Source organism: Labeo rohita, chromosome 21 (assembly GCF_022985175.1).
Source record: "Labeo rohita strain BAU-BD-2019 chromosome 21, IGBB_LRoh.1.0, whole genome shotgun sequence".
NCBI lineage: Eukaryota > Metazoa > Chordata > Actinopteri > Cypriniformes > Cyprinidae > Labeo > Labeo rohita.
In genome coordinates, this window is record NC_066889.1 from 20781241 (window position 1) to 20800097 (window position 18857).

At 34.6% G+C, this 18857-nt stretch overlaps 1 protein-coding gene across 2 annotated transcripts in view; it reads left to right on the forward strand.

The window, feature by feature from the left end:
• Nucleotides 1–18857, forward strand: part of unc5da (unc-5 netrin receptor Da) — a 245101-nt gene that overhangs the window by 196441 nt on the left and 29803 nt on the right. For both annotated transcript variants that reach the window (XM_051093816.1, XM_051093817.1), the window contains exons 6-11: nucleotides 229–396; nucleotides 3794–3958; nucleotides 6443–6478; nucleotides 9805–9993; nucleotides 15602–16006; nucleotides 18204–18288. In XM_051093816.1, coding sequence (XP_050949773.1) covers nucleotides 229–396; nucleotides 3794–3958; nucleotides 6443–6478; nucleotides 9805–9993; nucleotides 15602–16006; nucleotides 18204–18288 — 1048 coding nt within the window. The remainder of the gene's footprint in view (nucleotides 1–228; nucleotides 397–3793; nucleotides 3959–6442; nucleotides 6479–9804; nucleotides 9994–15601; nucleotides 16007–18203; nucleotides 18289–18857) is intronic.

Sequence of the window (18857 nt, forward strand, 5' to 3'; positions counted from 1 at the left end):
GTGACGGAGATTAGTATTATGTCTATTTATTTAATTTAGAGATGTTGAAGTCCACATGCGGTAATCCTTCTTTTTGGTTCCTGTTTATGTATTTCCAGAGCTTTTAACTTTCCAAATTGAATCCTGTGGTGTGATAAACATTGCCGCCTTGTAGGCTGTTTTGAAACTCTTACAAAGAATGCAGTACAGACCAATGTTAATCCATTCATTTTTTCCTCTCTGTTTTAGTGAATGGAGGGTGGTCATCCTGGACGGACTGGTCAGAGTGTAATGTCCGCTGTGGGAGAGGAGTTCAGAAGCGGACACGGACATGCACTAACCCCGCTCCGCTTAATGGAGGGGCTTTCTGTGAAGGAATGTCTGTTCAGAAGAGCACCTGCACCTCTCCTTGCCCAGGTTAGAGATGCAGAACAGTTATGTGATGAGATGGCAAGATCTGAGTGGCTCAGTGTATACAACTCAGTCAGTCTAATCTGATCTGTGAAGAATATTCTTATGAGTTCGTTCTTTTGCTACTGGTTTGATTCAATCATTACTGAACTTACTGAATTATGAACTGTTACTTTTAGTCTTAATCTTATCAGGGTATTAAATATTTAATTGTAATACATATGCTACATTCAAATGTTTGGGCTTGGTACTTTTTATTAATATAAATATATGTATTTTTTTAAAGTCTCTGTGCCCATCAGGATCAGAAATACAGCAAAAAACAGTAGATTTATTGCAATAACTGTTTTCTTTTTTTAATATATTTGATATTTTATGTGATTTATTCCTGTGATGGCAAAGCTGAATTTTCAGCAGCTATTACTCCAGTTTTCAGTGTCACTTCCATCAAGCGACATTATTATTTATGTCGAGAGTTGTGCTTATTATTTATTTAATTCTTTTTTTTTTTTTTTTTTTTTTTTTTTTTTTTTTTTGTAGAAACCATGATACATTTTCAGGATTCTTTAATGAATAGAAAGTTCAGTAGAACAGCATTATTTGAAATACAGATCTTTTGTAACTTCATTTAATATTTATTATGAATATACATTTTTGAAACTGAAAAAAACATAGTGCATCCTTGCTTTTCCTTTATAGCTTTAAAAGGTTATATATTACTTGTTATCATGACATTAAAAAAATATATATATATATTTTTGCAAAAATTTTCAGGATTTTTTAATAAATAGAAAGTTCAATAGAACAGCATTCTTTGAAATGCAAATCTTTTATAACATGATTTGTGACCCTGGTCCACAAAACCAGTCATGGGTCAGGGTCAATTTTTTGAAACTCAGATTTATTAAATAAAGTTAAATAAATAAGCTTTCCATTGATGAATGGTTTGTTAGGATAGGACAATATTTGGCTGAGATGCAACTATTTGAAAATCTGGAACCTGAGGGTACAAAAAAATATAGAGAAAATCGCCTTTAAAGTTGTCCAAATGAAGTTCTTAGCAATGCATATTACTAATCAAAAATTAAGTTTTGATATAATGATTTCTGCAAATTAACTCTCTCTCTCTCTATCTATCTATCTATCTATCTATCTATCTATATATATATAAAAGAAAAATCATTATCATTTTGACCCATGCAATGTATTTTTGGCTATTACAAATATACCCATGCTACTAGTTTTGTGGTTCAGGGTCACATTTATTAACATTAAATGTCCTTACTGACACTTTTATTCAATTTAATGCATCCTTGCTGAATGAAAGTATTAATTTCCTTTAAAAAAAAAAAAAAAAAAAAAAAAAAAAAAAAAAAAATCAATCTTACTAGCCCTAAACATTTAAACGGAATTTGTACTTTTTTTTTTTAAAAATAGAAATAAAAAATGTTAATAAAAAATATAAATGCAATTAAATATTATGTATATAAAAGAAATTAAAAGTTTGGGGTCACTTTTATTTACCATTTAGGAGGATATATTAAGTTAATAATTAAAAGTTTATTAAAAGTTAATAAAAATAATTTACATTGTTATAAAATATTTATATTTTGAATAAACACTGTACTTTTTAAACTTGTCATTCATGAAAGAATCCTGAAAAAAAAAAAAAAAAAAAAAAATCACAGGTTCCAAAAAATATTGGCAGCACAACTGTTGATATTATCCAACATTGATCATTCTAATAATAAATCCGCATATTAGAATGATTTCTGAAGGATCATGTGACACTTAAGACTGGAGTAACAGCTGATAAAAATTCAGCTTTTCATCACAGGAATAAATTCTATTTTAAAGTATGTTAAAATAAAAAACATTATTTTATATTGTAAAAACATTTTGCAATATTACTGTTTTTTTTCCTATATTTTTAATCAAATAAATGCAGCCTTGATGAGCATAAGAGACTTCTTTAAAGACTATTACAAGTCTTACTGACCCCAAACTTTTGAACGGTAGTGTATATATATATATATATATATATATACATATATAGATGATTGGTTGCTGTGTGTGTGTGTATATATATATATATATATATTGTTGTTTGAACATTATGTGTGTGTACATATATATATGTGTGTGTATATATATATATATATATAAATATATATAATATATACACATTTTAATACTTTTTTTTTTTTTTTTTCAAATTGCTAGCCCAAATTAACAAGCACTCATCAATACCATTACAGTAGCTTTTTCAATATTGTCCTCTGTACTGTTACAGTAGCTCTCCTGGAAATTTGCCTGAATTTAATGTGCTCTTTCCTCTCCAACTCTTTGTTCTTAAAAACCCAGAAGTGCCAGCAGATTCAACAGTTCAAGGCTGGTCAGTCAGGCGGCGTGAATACGCCTCACTGCTATGCCTTGTTAATTAAACATGCTTTCTGAACAAATTGATGGCTAATCCATCTGTCTGAGAGCCTGCATATAAAGCAGGAACGTAACAGTATGTGCTGCATTTGAATTGACCTCAGTGGAATTTTACAGTTGATATGTGTCTGCGTTCTGTTAATGTGGCACCGTCAATTCTCACAGATTTCTGTTTACTGTCTAAAGCGCAATACAGTGCTCTTCATAGCGAACAAGAGAGATGGAGTGAGACAGATAAATGGGGATGAAAGGAATTCAGAAAGACAGACAACTGAAAGAAAGCGTGTGTATGTGACAGAGATTTGACGGTAAGAGAAAATCAGGATTACGAAATTCCATAAGTTTAGGGAATCAAGATGGACGTTTGAAAGGAAAAAGACTGAGGGGCAGACAGAGAAACCTGATGGAGTGAAAAAGAGGAGCAAAAAAAAAGACAGAGATATCAGTCGCCGGGTCCCCGGGCGCTCTTACGCTGGCTAAATTTATAGTTTCATTGGAAGCACCAATCACATGAGAACCACTAGTCATGTTGGGGGAAAAGTTATCTGAGGAGGGCACCAGTCACGAAAAAAACGTAATCTCGCTCTCCAGCCTAGCTCAATCCCAGTACCCCACTCAGCAGAGACGCACAAACACGGCATTTGCATTTAGATTAGCCGCAGAGGAAACACCAGCAGCCCATGGAGTCGTTAGGGTAAAGGGGGAAAGCCTGATGGAACAAGACAAAAGTAAATTGTCTTTTGCTTTTGTCAGAAACAAACCTTGAGAGGGAATATCCTGGAATTATAGGAACACCTCCCATAGAAAGAGGAACAAAATGAGTGACAATTCCGAGAGAACGTTTATCAGATACATAAGATTGTTCTGAGAGAAAGTATAAATTCCATTTTTTAGCTGCAAACTGCGTATTGAACTTTTTATGCGCTCTAATGAAAACGTGTGTGTGTGTCTTTGTGTGTGACAGTGGATGGTGGCTGGTCCGAGTGGACTGTTTGGTCTGTATGTAGTTCTGAATGTGAGAGGCAGCGCACTAGAGAGTGTACAGACCCGGAGCCAAAACATGGAGGCAGACTGTGTGATGGAGCCGCCCTGGACACGGACAACTGCACAGGTGACCTCTGTATTCAAGGTGGGTAACTGACATAACTGCTATTATCACCAGGGTGTATGCCAATTAGAACTGAATTAAGAATACTTTTTGAATCCTGAATTTTTTTAATTTGAAATTTAAATTAAAGTAGTAGATGGGGAGCAATGTTGTAATTCTAATTTTAATTTGAGGAAGTAAAATTCAACTAAATTCAGAGAATTCATGATGAATAACACAATAAATGTGTCAGTACAAACTTTGCATTTTGACTTAAGGTTTGAAGGTTTAAAACCTTAGAGACAAAAAGGTTTGTTAGAAATATTGCCTAGAAAAATGAGAGAAATTTGTACTATTAAAATCAATTTTCATTAATATTATGTTTTCTATTTTATTTTTTTTTGTAACAGTTTTATTCAAACAAATTAATAAAAAAAAAAAAAAAAAAATTTTACTACTATTTTATGACCAATATTTGTGTAATAGTAAAACTATTAACAACACATTAATAAAACAATTTTTATTACTATTAATATTATTACTGTTTATTTAAAAAAAAAAAAATAAGTTTTATTACAATTATTAATAATTAGTATTTGTAATATTAAAATAAATGTTATATATATTTTTTTTCATAATATATGTGCCTGTGCTGTGTATTTATATGTATCTAGAAATACATTAATGTACATGTATGTATTTAAGAAATATTTACATGTATTCATATTTCTGTATGATTTTATATATAAAATATATATTACATTTATTTCTTAAATATATACATGTATGTGTTTTAAAACATTCATTTGTCATTTTTAATAATTAATATGTAATAACTTTTGTATAGTGTGTAATATTATTAAATATTAATATTGTTTAATAATATTACAATATTATTCAAATTCCAACTTTTAAATTTAATTGAAATATCGCCTGTAGGAATATAAGAAATATAGAATAAAAAATGTATAAATGTAATATATATACATTAAATATAAGATTCTACATATATATAACAGAAAGACTAAATTATTAAATATAAGAAATAAATAATTGCTTTTATATATTAAAAGTATATTTCCAAAAACAGATAACTGTTTTTTTTTTATTTCAAAATTAGTTTTTTATTATGTTACCATGTTTTTCTTGTGTTTTCTTGTGTTAGTTAGCTGTACTTTTTAGTTATTTTTTTACTTTATATCAAAATAACCCAACTGCAGTTTGATTGAGATAAAATGCACAATGAAAAAAATGATTATTAAAAATTGTTAAAAACTGAGTTTTTGCAAATTAACTCTCTCTCTCTCTCTCTCTCTCTCTCTCTCTCTCTCTATATATATATATATATATATATATATATATATATATATATTTTTTAATGACATTTATAATTTTTTTAATTCTATTTCTCTCAGGTGATATTTCATATAAATTTAAACATTGGAATTTTAATCATATTAGCAACAACCCACATTAAGTTGACACTGAACTGAAGGAGGTGGATAATTATATATAAAATAAATGCATGTGTGTGTGTGTAAATATATGTGTAAATATATATATCATCACCATCATCATTACCACCAGGCTAAACTGGATTAATTTTATTAAAACAGTTAAATAGTCAAAATGTTCTGCCTTATCGTTTCAATGAAAAAGCATACGGATGGTGTAATTCTTTCTACTTTAAACAACGCTGTGTGTGGTTGTAAAAGGTTTAAAGAGGCTCAGTATGCACCTGATTTTCTGTTATACGGTTCCTCCAACTTCCTCAGTGCAATACAGACGCAAAGCAGTAAAAAATCATCTCACTTTTGTTTAGATCAGTGGAGACAAGTGCTCTGTGGAAGGCTGTCAGCGCCTGAATGAAACCAGTCAGTCAAACCCTCAGACGAGCAGCACTTGACAGGCCGTTTTGTAATTCCTTGGGAGAGGCAGAAATCTTCTGTTTTAATCCTCCTCGCTCATCATCCTGACAGTTCTTTAATCAATCTTTCCTGCCTCCATCCCCTCGGGGAGGAGGGTGTACACCTCGCCATCCTCTGCAGATGAGTCTAAAGCCCAACGGTGATAGACATCCCTATCAGAGACCAATTTCCTACACCTAATGCGGACACACACACACACACACACCACAACCACACACACTAATGCATCCGTAACGTTCTTTCTGTGTGAGAGCGGTAATTTCGTGTAAAAGATTTGACAGCGATTCCAGATTACATGCCTGTCATTGACCATCATACATATGTAGATCTGTGTTTAGACAGCTTGATTCTGTCTTTTATTTACCTCCTACATAATTCTCAATAATCTCTATTTTCTAAGGATTTTTAAGGTTTTTTCTCGCTTTCTGCAATGGCATAACTTTGATCAGCTCATGCATCGTCACACCAAATGAGCTTTTTTATATCTCCAACGGATTCTCGCTATTCCAAATATGCCTTGGAGCGCTGTTTGTGCATGAGCATCTGAAAGTTGCAAGGTTTATGTGTCTCACAGCATGTTATTCGTGTCTTTCTGCAGACAGGAAGCTACTCCATGATGTGAAGGTTCCGCAAGGTGAGTCACTGCTTCTTTACCTTTCATCTGTATTTTTTTTCTTTATTGCTTTGATTTTTTTTTTAACTTTCTTCATAAAATTAATTTGCATGCATTGCACTGCATTACTTTTGAATATGCACATAGGCATATGAAGCGTGATGTAATAACGCCATTGCATCACGATCATCCATCTTCATATGAACGTTCTGTTCATGGTGTCCGTATAATTAACCCCTTTTACTGTTATCATCATTCTGAGTCACGCTCTACAAACAACCTTATTGCAACCTTACATAAGCTCATTTCCACACTGACATTGTTCAACATTGGGTTGATGCCCTGACAATTAGGTTTCCTGTGAATCATCATCCAGGACGGCATTTGAAACAACCTGGAAAACCAATTAAGTCGATGACATTTTAAAGACAGTTTTCAGAGTGCTGACTCAATGACGGAAACGGTGCCACATTAACTTGACAATGATGCACCGCAAAGATTAAATGCCTTTGACAGGCTTTCGCTTGAGGAATGTATTCAAACATAACTCAGTAAACATAACCTTTTACTATTTGTTTATTTATTCTAAAGTTTGGGGTCAGTAAGATTTTTTAAATGGTTTGAAAGAAGTCTCTCATGTATGGAAGTTTGTTTCTGCCATATTATAAAAAAGACAATTGAGACTTCTAATAATTGCAGTCTCACAATTCTGACTTTCTTCTTCCAATTCTGAGGGGGGAAAATGTCATAATTATGATTTTTTTCTCAGAATTGCAAGAAAATGTAAGAATTGTGAGATATAAAATCAGAATTGTAAGCAGAAATGTTACAAATCTGAGTTTGTATCTCACAATTCTGACATTTTCTTTCAATTCTGAGAAAAAAATCATAATTATGAGATATACACTCAGAACTCTAACATTTTATCTCTCAATTTTGACATTTTCTTGCAATTCTGAGAAAAAAATTATAATTCTGAGATATAAACTCAGAATTCAAACATTTTTCTCACAATTCTGAGTTTATATCTCACAATTCTGACATTTTCTTGGAATTCTGAGGGGAAAAAATCATTATTACGAGATATACACTCAGAACTCTAACATTTTATCTCTCAATTTTGACATTTTCTTGCAATTCTGAGAAAAAAAAATTATAATTCTGAGAAAAAAAAATTATAATTTTTTCTCACAATTCGAGATATAAACTCATTCTAACATTTTTCTCACAATTCTGAGTTTATATCTCACAATTCTGACATTTTCTTGGAATTCTGAGGGGAAAAAATCATAATTACGAGATATAAACTCAGAATTCTAAAATTTTTCTCACAATTATGAGTTTATATCTCACAATTCTAACATTTTTCTTGGAATTCTGAGAAAAAAATTCAGTTACGAGATATAAACTCAGAATTGTTAGTCATAAATGTCTGATATCTGAGTTTATATCTCACAATTCTGACTTTTTTTGACAATGGTCCAGAAGACAATCATTGACACTCTCAACACAGAGGGTAAGTCTCAGAAGATCATTACTGTTCACAGAGTGCTGTATCAAAGCATCTTAAATATAAAGTTGACTGGAAGGAAGAAAATGGGTAGGAAAAGGTGCACAAGCAACAGGGATAACCGCAAGCTTGAGAAAACTGTCAAGCAAAGCCGATTCAAACACTTGGGTTTCATAAGGAGTGGACTGAAGCTTTCATGAAGATTTCATGTTTAAATCATGGTTCCAGAGTCTGGAGGAAGACTGGAGAGGCACAGAATGCAAGCTGCTATAAGTCCAGTGTGAAGTTTCTGAAGTCAGTATTGATAAGTCAATGCAGCCATCTACTTGATGACCATGATATTACTGTGCTTGATTGGCCAGCCAACATGCTTGACCTGAACCCCATATGGAATTTTTGGGATATTTTCAAGAGAAAGATGAGTAACCAAATAAACCAATGATGCAGATGAGCTGAAGTCTCAATAGTGCCTCAGCAGTGCCACAGGCTGATCGCTTCCACGCCACACCTCACTTAGGCTGTCATTTGTGCTAAAGGAGCCCCAACCAAGTATTGAGTACATAAATTAACATACTTTAAAGAACTTGACCTTTTCTATTTTGCAATTTTTTTTTGATTGATCTTAGGAAATATTCTAATATTTTGAGTGACTGGATTTTTGACTTTCATAAGCTGTAAGCTCTAATCATCAAAATTAAAACAAAAAAACTTTTGAAATTTTTTGCTTTGCATGTAATGAATCTAGAATATATGAACATTTTACTTTTTGAAGTAAGTTACAATAAAAAATGAACTTTTTTATGATATTCTGTTTTTTTTAGATGCACCTATATGGTGTTCATTTGATTAAAAAAAAAAAAAAACTTCACTGTCACTTTTGATTAATTTAAAGCATCATTGTTTGAATAATTTCAACAAGTATTAATTTCTTTAAAAAAATAAATAAAGAAATAAATATCTAATAAAATTGTGTGTATGCCGTTTACTGTCACCAACACTTCTGGATTCAAAAGAAAAAATAAAACTTACTGGACACTTTTTTTTTTTTTTTTTTTTTTTTTTTTTGCATTATCTGAACTCCAGTCTGAAGTCTGAAAGGAACGAGGAGGTTACACAGCAAAGGAGTAGGAAAACAGAAAGAAAAGGCAGCGAAGTGAGCAAATACCCAAACACAAGCGCAAAAGAGATTCATCAGCCTGCCAAACTTTTCCAGAGCTCCCAATTAACCTGCTCTGTTTGCTGTTAGTGCAGCTCCACATGTTTCTGGCTAGTGTTTTCATAGCCGCAGGCTTTTTGATGTTCCCTACTCGTCTAGAGGCTTTTGAATGCTCAGAAACGACATACTAGCTCTTCTTTGTTCTGTCTGTTGTTCGGAGTGTCCTGGTTGAATTGTTTGCTTGAAGGAGTCGGCAGATAGAGCCTAATCACTACAGATGAGATAATATAATGAGCCGCGTTGTCACGAAATCCCTGTGGAAGGTTCGCGGTTTTTGCTTTGCCAGATTCCCTGCGTGTGTTCGTGTTGAGAGTCAGGTGTGCAGTTGAGGGCTGATTGTAATCGCCCATCGCTAGAGAACTTTCATTAGTGCCGGAGGTGTCTGGGAAAGTGGGAGCATTAGAGAGACTGAGAAAGAAGGCGAGACTTCTATGATGAAGGTGTTTTATGGTTATGCAATTTATTTGTGGCTGTGTTGCATCTGTATACATCAAAATGAGATCCCCCATGGAAATGTTTTAGCAAATAAACAAAAAACCTTTCTAGTATAATTTTCAAAGCACCACAGTCATTGCTTAGCCATTGTGTATTTCCCTTCAAAATCATTTTCTCTTTTTCCAGCTGATATGGAGAGTAATAATGATGTAGCCCTCTACTCTGGTCTGGCTGCGGGTGTAGTTACCGTCGTCGTGCTGGTCATCGCTGTAACGCTGTACAGGCGGAACCAAAGCGAGTATGGCGTTGATGTCATCGACTCGTCTGCGCTGACCGGAGGATTTCAGTCCTTCAGCTTCAAAAGTGCCAGGCAAGGTGAGCAAAAACAACAACTTTAAATTGATCCAAGTGCATGAATGACTCACGACATAATTACAGTGCATGCAAGGCAGAACTGTGAAAAAAAAGCATTTCTTTCTTTTTTATTTTCCCAGCAGTTTCCTACAGTTAATTCAGCTTGAACTGTTTAACCTTCAAGATGCATTTAAATTACATTCAAATGTTAAAGATGCTTTGAATTATTTTTTTTTATTTTTTTTTTACGCCAAAGGCAGTTTGTTTCTCGTTCTAAGCTTCAACATATACTTTTGTAGATTTATGCTTAAAACACAAAAAAAAACCAAGAAAATGCAATTGTCTTTTTACACAGTTTTGCTTGTAAGTTTTACTTGTTCTATTTTTTAATGTTTGTTTTTATTTTATATTTCACACAACGGGTTCTAATAATCAAAAGACTGTTGATGCATTTGCCATGATAGTTTATTTTGATCTCCAGTTGCCTCCAGGTTTGAACTACACAGACAAATGCAATTTTCAGTTCCAACATGACTTATAATTTTGAGAAGTGTTTTAGTCTCAGTTTTAAGCTAAGAGTTTTATAAAGGCTACACATCAAGGTTTGTCTTGGTTACCATGATGGTCTATTGGTTTATTTATTTTAGATTGCTGGAGAAATGTAAAATCACTCAAACTATCACTCAAACTATTATAAAAATATAAAAAAACATATAATGTAAAATGATAACATTTTCTAAGAAATCTATAATTAATAGAAAGTTAGCACTTAGTTATTGGATCTCGTACGGTTGACAATCAACATTTTCTATGTTAAGTACCTCTTTTCACCAGTGTTGGGGAAAGTTACTTTTAAAAGTAATGCATTACAAATTTACTCCCTAAAAAAGTAACTAATTATGTTACTTAGTTACTTTTTATGCATAGTAATGCATTACAGGGCTTGCTTTGTTTTTAATATAAAAAATTCTAATTTTGGCAAACGTAAAAGCCCTTTCACACCAAAGGCTTTTGTTTACATATGTGTGTATACTGAGTATATTTATTATGCATATATAAATACACACACACACACACACACACACAGTATATATTTAAATGTTTAAATATACTTAAATGTATACATGCATGTGTGTGTGCTTATACATAATAAATATACACAGTACACACACATATATTATGTAAACAAAAAAACTTTTATTTTCGATGTGATTAATCACAATTAATCATTTGACAGCACTTAAATATATGCATGTAAATCATATTCATTTCAAAATATATACTGTGTGTATGTGTATTTATTTATACATAATAAATATACACAGTATACACACATATATTGTGTAAACAATTTTTTTTTTATTTTGGATGCGATTAATCATTTGACAGCACTAGTAACCTGCCAAAATAAAAGCTTGCTAATTTTAGGTTTGAAGATTTAAAAAAAATCATATAAAATTGAATTTTGCCACTAATTTATAGAGTTCTTTGTCTGTTTGATTACATCATTAATTGATCTTTTCCATACATCTCTGCCATATGTACATCAACTTGACATAGTCACCAGGAGTAAGCTACTACTAAATATATTGTAAAAACTTCAACTTGCAGTAAAGTTGCTTTGCAACGATATGTATCGTGAAAAGCGCTATACAAATAAATTTGAATTTGAATTTGAATAAAAATAAAATGATAAAAAGATATATATATAAATGTAAAATGTAAATGTTTAAAATATGTTTTATGTAATACACATTTTTTTAATAAAATATAATAAGAGCCTGTTATCACACATTTCATTATTATTATTATTTTGTTTTAATTAACTAAAGTGCAATAATTACTATTTTTTTAATAGTTAAATTTATTGGGTCACACTTTGTGCAGTGTGAGCACCAAACCAAATCTTCAGGTGCTCTCATGAGAACCGGAACTGTGTATATATATAACACAGTGTAAAAGTCTTGTCACTTTTGATCAATTTAATGCACCCTTGCTGAATAATTTAAGCAAGTATTAATTTCTTTCTATATGTATACATACATAATTCAAATATAATTAATTTTAAGAGCCCTTTGCTTCCCATTTACCTGATTAGGAAAAACATTCCTTGTGATTTTTCTTGTAGAACATTTCCTCACCTCACTCTGTTTCTTGTCACTTTGCGTCTGTGCTCTAAACCCGAGCTAGAGGGTGTTAGTTGATTTACTTTCCATGTCTCTGTTCTGCTCTCCTTTGGCCCATCTGACGCCCCCAGAAAAAGAGATTGATGTTGATGGAGGGGTGCAGAGAGCGGAGCACTAGTTCTCTCTTGCTTGTCTGTTCAGTAATAGGGCCTGTTCACAGTGCTATCACTCTCCTCGGCCCACTAAACACCACCATCACTACAGACACACAAACACGCACGCGTATCACCAGATGTCTCGACAGGAAGTTTTAAAGTGCTCGTTGAGGAGCTCAACACAGTGAGGTGATAGATGCCACAGCGTACCCGTCAAATGCTTAGAAGCGGATGATGGATGGATAAATGGATCCAAAAAGTGAGGGAAGAGACGTTATGAACTATATCAGTCAGACTGAATATTAATTAGGCGACATTAGTAGTCATAACTGATTTGCTGAAAAGCAATAATAATGGATGAATGGATAGTTGGATTTAATGAATTGAAATGTGCTAGTTGATGCAGTTCACTTTAAATACATTTGCCTAGAGATCTGATCACTATGGAAATCTCGTCTCATCCGCTGATGCATTTACGACTCCACAAAACTGTTGAAATATCGTTGCAATAACCGTGTTGCCTAGGTGACAGATTTTTGACAGCGCTGCCAATACGCGTACAGCAGAGAACGACTTTGATAGACACTCGTATCAAGCAAGACAACTGTTGTCATGGAGATCGGAACCTTTAGCCTTGTGTGACAACTCTCGCACATTTAGATTTTGAACGGATCTGCCGAAGGAGAGGTTTCAAGTGCGAGCTGCAGTCTATTCTCCTGGGCCTCAGTCCAATCTGAGAAAGAGAAAATGAGTCCCTCTCACACCTCTTTTCGCCACCTCTCTTAGGGAAGTGCTCTCGTTCAGCCGTCGCTTTTTGATGAATAAAACAGATTGAGGGGTGTCTGTGTGAGTGTGATGCGTTTGCCTGATCTGTCAGAGCTCTCAGCAGAGCTCATAATGAAACAAGTGGGATCACTTCACATTTCTGTAACAGCTGCTTCTAATAATCGAATGATTGTTGTTGCGTTTGTCTTGATATACATTTTGATAACTGGAGACATTCGCTTTCATCATAATTCATCTTTTTAAGAAATGTTTTTGTCTCAATTTCATGCTAAGAGTTTTATAAGGACTACACATCAAGGTTTGGCTGGTTACCGTGATTCACTTAGACCCTCCTGGCAGATGTCGCGCACCGTCTGGAAAGCATCTCTCTCCATTGACTGCTATTAAAAAGTAATATCTTAAATTATAGTGTATGTGTATATATATGTGATGCCATCTGGGAAAACCCGTTGGATGTCGCGCTGGGACGTTTTCAGTAAATTCGAAGAATAGGTGGAATGTAAATTTTTTGTCAAAATGAGGTTTTCATTAAATTATTATTCTATAACATCTTGTCTATCATCTCTAAAAATATCTTGGCGGGATTCACTTTTTTAGTGCAGAAAAATGATTTATTGCAGAAATGACTGTCTTTCTCTTACGTTAAAGGAGAAGTCCACTTCCAAAACAAGGATTCACATATAATGTACTCACCCCCTTGTCGTCCAAGATGTTCATGTCTTTCTTTCTTCAGTCGTAAAGAAATTGTTTTTTGAGGAAAACATTTCAGCATTTTTTCTCCATATAATGGACTGATACGGTGCCCCTATGTTGAACTTCCAAAATGCAATTTAAATGCGGCTTTAAACAGTCCCAAATGCGGTTGTAGACAATCCCAGCCAAGGAAGAAGGGTCTTATTTAGCAAAACGATCAGTTATTTTCATTAAAAAATACAATTTAAATACTTTTTAATCTCAAACGCTGACTCAAGACAGTTAGGGTATGTCGAAAAACTCCATACTCAATCGTATTTTCTCCCTCAACTTCAAAAATCATTTCAAAATCATCCTACATCACTGCAGAAATTCCGACCCAGTCTTTGCAAAGTGAACATGCAAAGAAGATCAAACACCCTTAACAAAAAAGGTAGTGTTTTGGAAATGGATTTCTTGGGAAAACCCCAAAATTCACCATGTGCTGGGTTTTCCTAGATCGCGTCACATATATATGTGACCCTGGACCACAAAATCAGTCATAAATAGCACAGGTATATTTGTAGCAATAGGCAACATTACACTGTTTGGGTCAAAATTACTTCATTATAATTAGGATATTAAGTAAAAATCATGTCCCATGAAGATATTTTGGGAATTTCCTACCGTAAATTTATCAAAACTAATTTTTGATTAGTAATATGCTTTGCTAAAAACTTTACATCTTTAAAGGTGGTTTTCTCAATATTTAGATTTTTTTTTAATCCTCAGATTCCAGATTTTCAAATAGGTATATCTTGGCCAAATGTTGTCTTTGGCCAAATAATACGGCCAATGACATCCTGGAGCTCACATCTCCGAAAACATTGAAGGCAATTTTTAAAATATAATATTACTGTGTGAAATATATGTGGGTAATATATATATTACTGTGGGGAAAAAAATCCTTCAGAATGGATTGAACTGTGTTAAAAGTTGCTGAGAGTAGTACACTTGTATTGGTAACTGAAGGCATTATTAAATTATTAATGTTCAGTAAATATTTAATGTCTGCTAAATATTAGATGATTTATTAAACAAACATGCAAAACCCAGAAATGTACAGTAGACAACTTTTTGAATGATGGATGTTTGAATTCCTTGGAAACCTGCATATCTTTCAGGTGAGCATGTGAAGGTCTGTTCTTCAGCATAAAATCAAAACGTTATGTGAATGGTAGGCCTAATGTACAGATGCTACTGGGCTTGTAGTTGAGCACTAATGTATAAACAAAGATCTAGCATTCAAAAATGTTGTTAGCAAAAGTACTGCAATTTACCTGTGAAACACACATGAGTTTCAAGCTGTGTCTGAGTCAATCCAAGGATGTCTAAGATGAAAAGTAGAAATCTTTTTTGAATTTTTTACCTTGTCAAAAACAGCTCTTTTCACAGTGACCCATTTCAGTGCATGTCTCTTTAAATGATAATGAGCTACCGCTCACCCTGCACCTCATTTTTTGTTTATTTTGTGGCGTGTTATCATCAAAAACAAATCTGCTGCATCCTCAGTGGTTCTGAGCATACAACTGGCTGAGGATGGAAATATGCTAATACAGGACAGTCCATCAGGCATTGTAGGCGGAGCCTGAGCAGTATGATGTCATGTTGCTCAGGCTCCGCCTACAATGATAATTGAGACTGTTAAAAGAAGGAGTGAATGGCTTTTTAGCATTGGGGTGGTTGTGTCCACACGCTGCTAAGACACATATATACGCAAACACTGTGTAAAAGTGAATTTTGCATTCGGTGTCCCCTTTAAATGGATTTTTGAATTTCATAATAGATTGAGACAAAACAAATGAGCATCTACCATACTTTGTGTTCCAGGTAACCCTCTGTTAATGAACTCCTCCATGCAACCAGACCTGACCGTGTCACGGACCTACACCGGCCCCATCTGTTTCCCTGACTCCATGGAGAAGGAGCTCATCCCTGAACCTGCGCTCTTCGACCCCCTTCCTGACCTCAAGGTCAAAGTTCACAGCTCCTTTATGGTGTCCCTGGGTGTGTCTGAGAGGGCAGAGTATCATGCGAAAGCACCTTCACAAACGTTTCCTCGCGGTGTGGTGCAGGAGATCGGAGGAGGTGGAGGCACGTTGGGTGGGAGAGGGAAGAGCCAGCTGGCTCCTGTTCAGCCAGCGCTGGTTTCCAGTATGACGACTGGCAAGCGACCACTCAGGACCAGCGGGGTGTTCGGGCACGGCGGAGGACGGCTGGTGGTGCCCAATGCAGGTGTTTGTTTAATGCATGTTGTAAAAAGTTTAAAGGAGAAACTGGAATCACGCACTCTGTATAAATCAGATTCGAGAACCAAAAAAAAAACTGTTGTATAAATATCTAAAATACATTTAATTTTTTTATTTAACATTTCATGTATTATGTAATATTTAGGGGTTCATGCATGTAGCACTGAAAGCCTATTGTAATTGTTAGAATGGTCACAGATCAGCGATCTCTACGTAAAAGTGATTGTGCAGACCAAACCATAAGTTGTAGAGACTTGAAACTTGGAGGGATGGTAGTACTCACACCGCCTACAACGTGACAAAGGCTCGCCCCAATCGGCCTGACATGCGCACTACAGCGATCAAAGTTAATAAAAACGCTCATAACTCCTAAACCATCAGTCACAGGCTCAAGTGTTTTTTGGCCCACACCGGACAAAATACATGCCTCAGATTTGATCATGAGCCTGGCAAAATTTTCAGGTATTTTGCATTTTTTTTAAATCTACTTTTGTGAACTAGTCCTAGGTTTTTGCCCAATCTAAATCAAACCAGTACAGAAAGATTATCTGTAGAGTGAATGTTGAATGGTGAAAAAATCACGGAGCTTGGCAACTTGGTGGTGCTATAACAAGGAAAAAATATAAAAACGTTTATAACTGCGAAACCATTTGTCCTGCCAACATGAAAATCAGTGTGCACAGTCTTGGTCCAAAGTATCAAAAGTGTCTGCATTTAAAAAAAAAAACATGGCCACCATTGGCTGTTCGACAAGGTTAACAGAGGCCGATCAGAATGGAACTCAGTGGGCCTGTTCGACTCATGGCCCCAGAGGGGAGAGAAATTTAAAAGAAATTGCCCACTGGGGGCGACATTGCATTTTTCAAGGGCCTAAACGATTGTACGGTGCAAGTTTTTTTCGCACATACGCATGATAGTCATATCATACGATAGAACTCCTCATTCCGGCAAACTTTGCCTCTAGACCCACTGCTGTCAAACAAATCATTTGTTAAATGACTGAGAATATGTAAAAAAAAAAAAAAAAACTACTTTGCGAGCTAGTCCTAGGTTTTTCACTGAGTCTAGAGAAAAAAAACACTACAGCACAATTCTCTGGACTTTATAGTACAATAATTATCCGAAATATGTTTGAATTTTACCTGAAATGGGAGGCTGTAAAGGGGCCTATCCATATTTACCCAAAATCTTATAAAGCCTAAAGGAAAATTCAAAACTTCACAAAACCTGGTGAGCACATGTGACCGCTAATTCTAAACAAGCATGCAAAGTTTTAAGGGGATCGGACCACAGCTGGTGCCATAACAGTCATAACCGTCATTAAAAAAAACATATTATTTCTATGGTAAATTACCATAGAAATATTACCATCATTATGTGATTGGTTGTTTACATTGTCCTGTTTAAGTGGGTGTTTCTAGACCAAAATAACTTACTTCATAGGTCTAGGCAGAGACAAGCTAGTATGCACACACACACACACCAGTCTCTTCTTTATTCTCTCTCCATTTCTCTTTTCATGTCTTTCTCTCTGACGCACAGTATATCCAGTAGCATTGCTGTGCGTTAGTGAGGCTGTGCACACAGCACCCAGTGGCTGAGAGAGGGGGCAACTGACAGAGAGGCAGACAGACCAGCAGGGCGGCATTGATTTAGGAGTCTCTAGGGTCCATCTCTCTCTCCCTCTGCCTCCTTTACACTCCCTTGCTCTTTTCCACCTCTGATCTTGTCACATGCAGTAAAGAGCCTTGACAGGCTGGCAGAAGTGTGTGAGAAAGGTTAGAGGCTAGTGCATCTGTTGAAGCGTGCTGGAGTTCTCGCTCAGCCTTTTTAAGACCTTTACAGCCGAATAGTGACTCTAACAACTCTACAGGCGCCTTGTCACTTCACAAGGTGTGTGCACATGTGCTTCGTACACAGGCCTTCGTAAAGGGAGGTTTTGAATTGATTTTTAAGACGACATGTTGTCATGCACGAGTCCCACAAGAAGAATGTTCTGCTGTTTACAAATTCCAGGCTCACACTGTGAACTATTCATTCTGCTGAAAGGGCTTCTGGGAAATTAAGGGTGTTTCCAAAAGAGGAACTTTGTTTGTTCCAGTTTAGCATCCAAGTCCCATTCCGTCATGTTGTCAGATCATATAAATTGTTTGGTTTTGTGTGTGTGTCTTATTTTCGGCTAGGTGTGAGTTTGCTGGTGCCGCACGGTGCGATTGAAGAGGACACAACCTGGGAACTGTACATGAGCATTACCCAGCAGGACTCCAGGTAATATATCCAGGACACTGATGCACAAAATCGAGACTGTATTCGACTCGCTCTTCTGCTCTGTTCTACAACCTACAGAACTGCCTACGGAAAGAGAATTTTAAGGCCCGACATGGAGGCTGATCCAACTTTATTATGCTGTCTTGTAAGATAACTAATTTTCGCCAAATTCTAAGGTCTTTTGAGGAGAACTGCAACAAACATGGGGAAATAAATAGAAAATGGTGAACAAAACCTTATCAGTTATCTACTACTGAAAAATACCAATAAAAATACTCAAAAAACAAACTGACCAAAACCATTGAACATTAGGTTTACTGAAATACTATTATTGTATGTATGTATGTATGTATATATATATATATATATATATATATATATACCATTCAATTGTGTTGTTTGTTATTTATTTATTCATTCATTCATTTTTATTACTGTTGGGTAATATATCTATATATTTTTATTAGTTTTCGATTTTTTTTTTAATTTTAGTTATTTTAGTACACCAAGTTAAACTAAATGATAATGAGATGTTTTGTTTTTACAATACATAGATGATGGACAAAAGC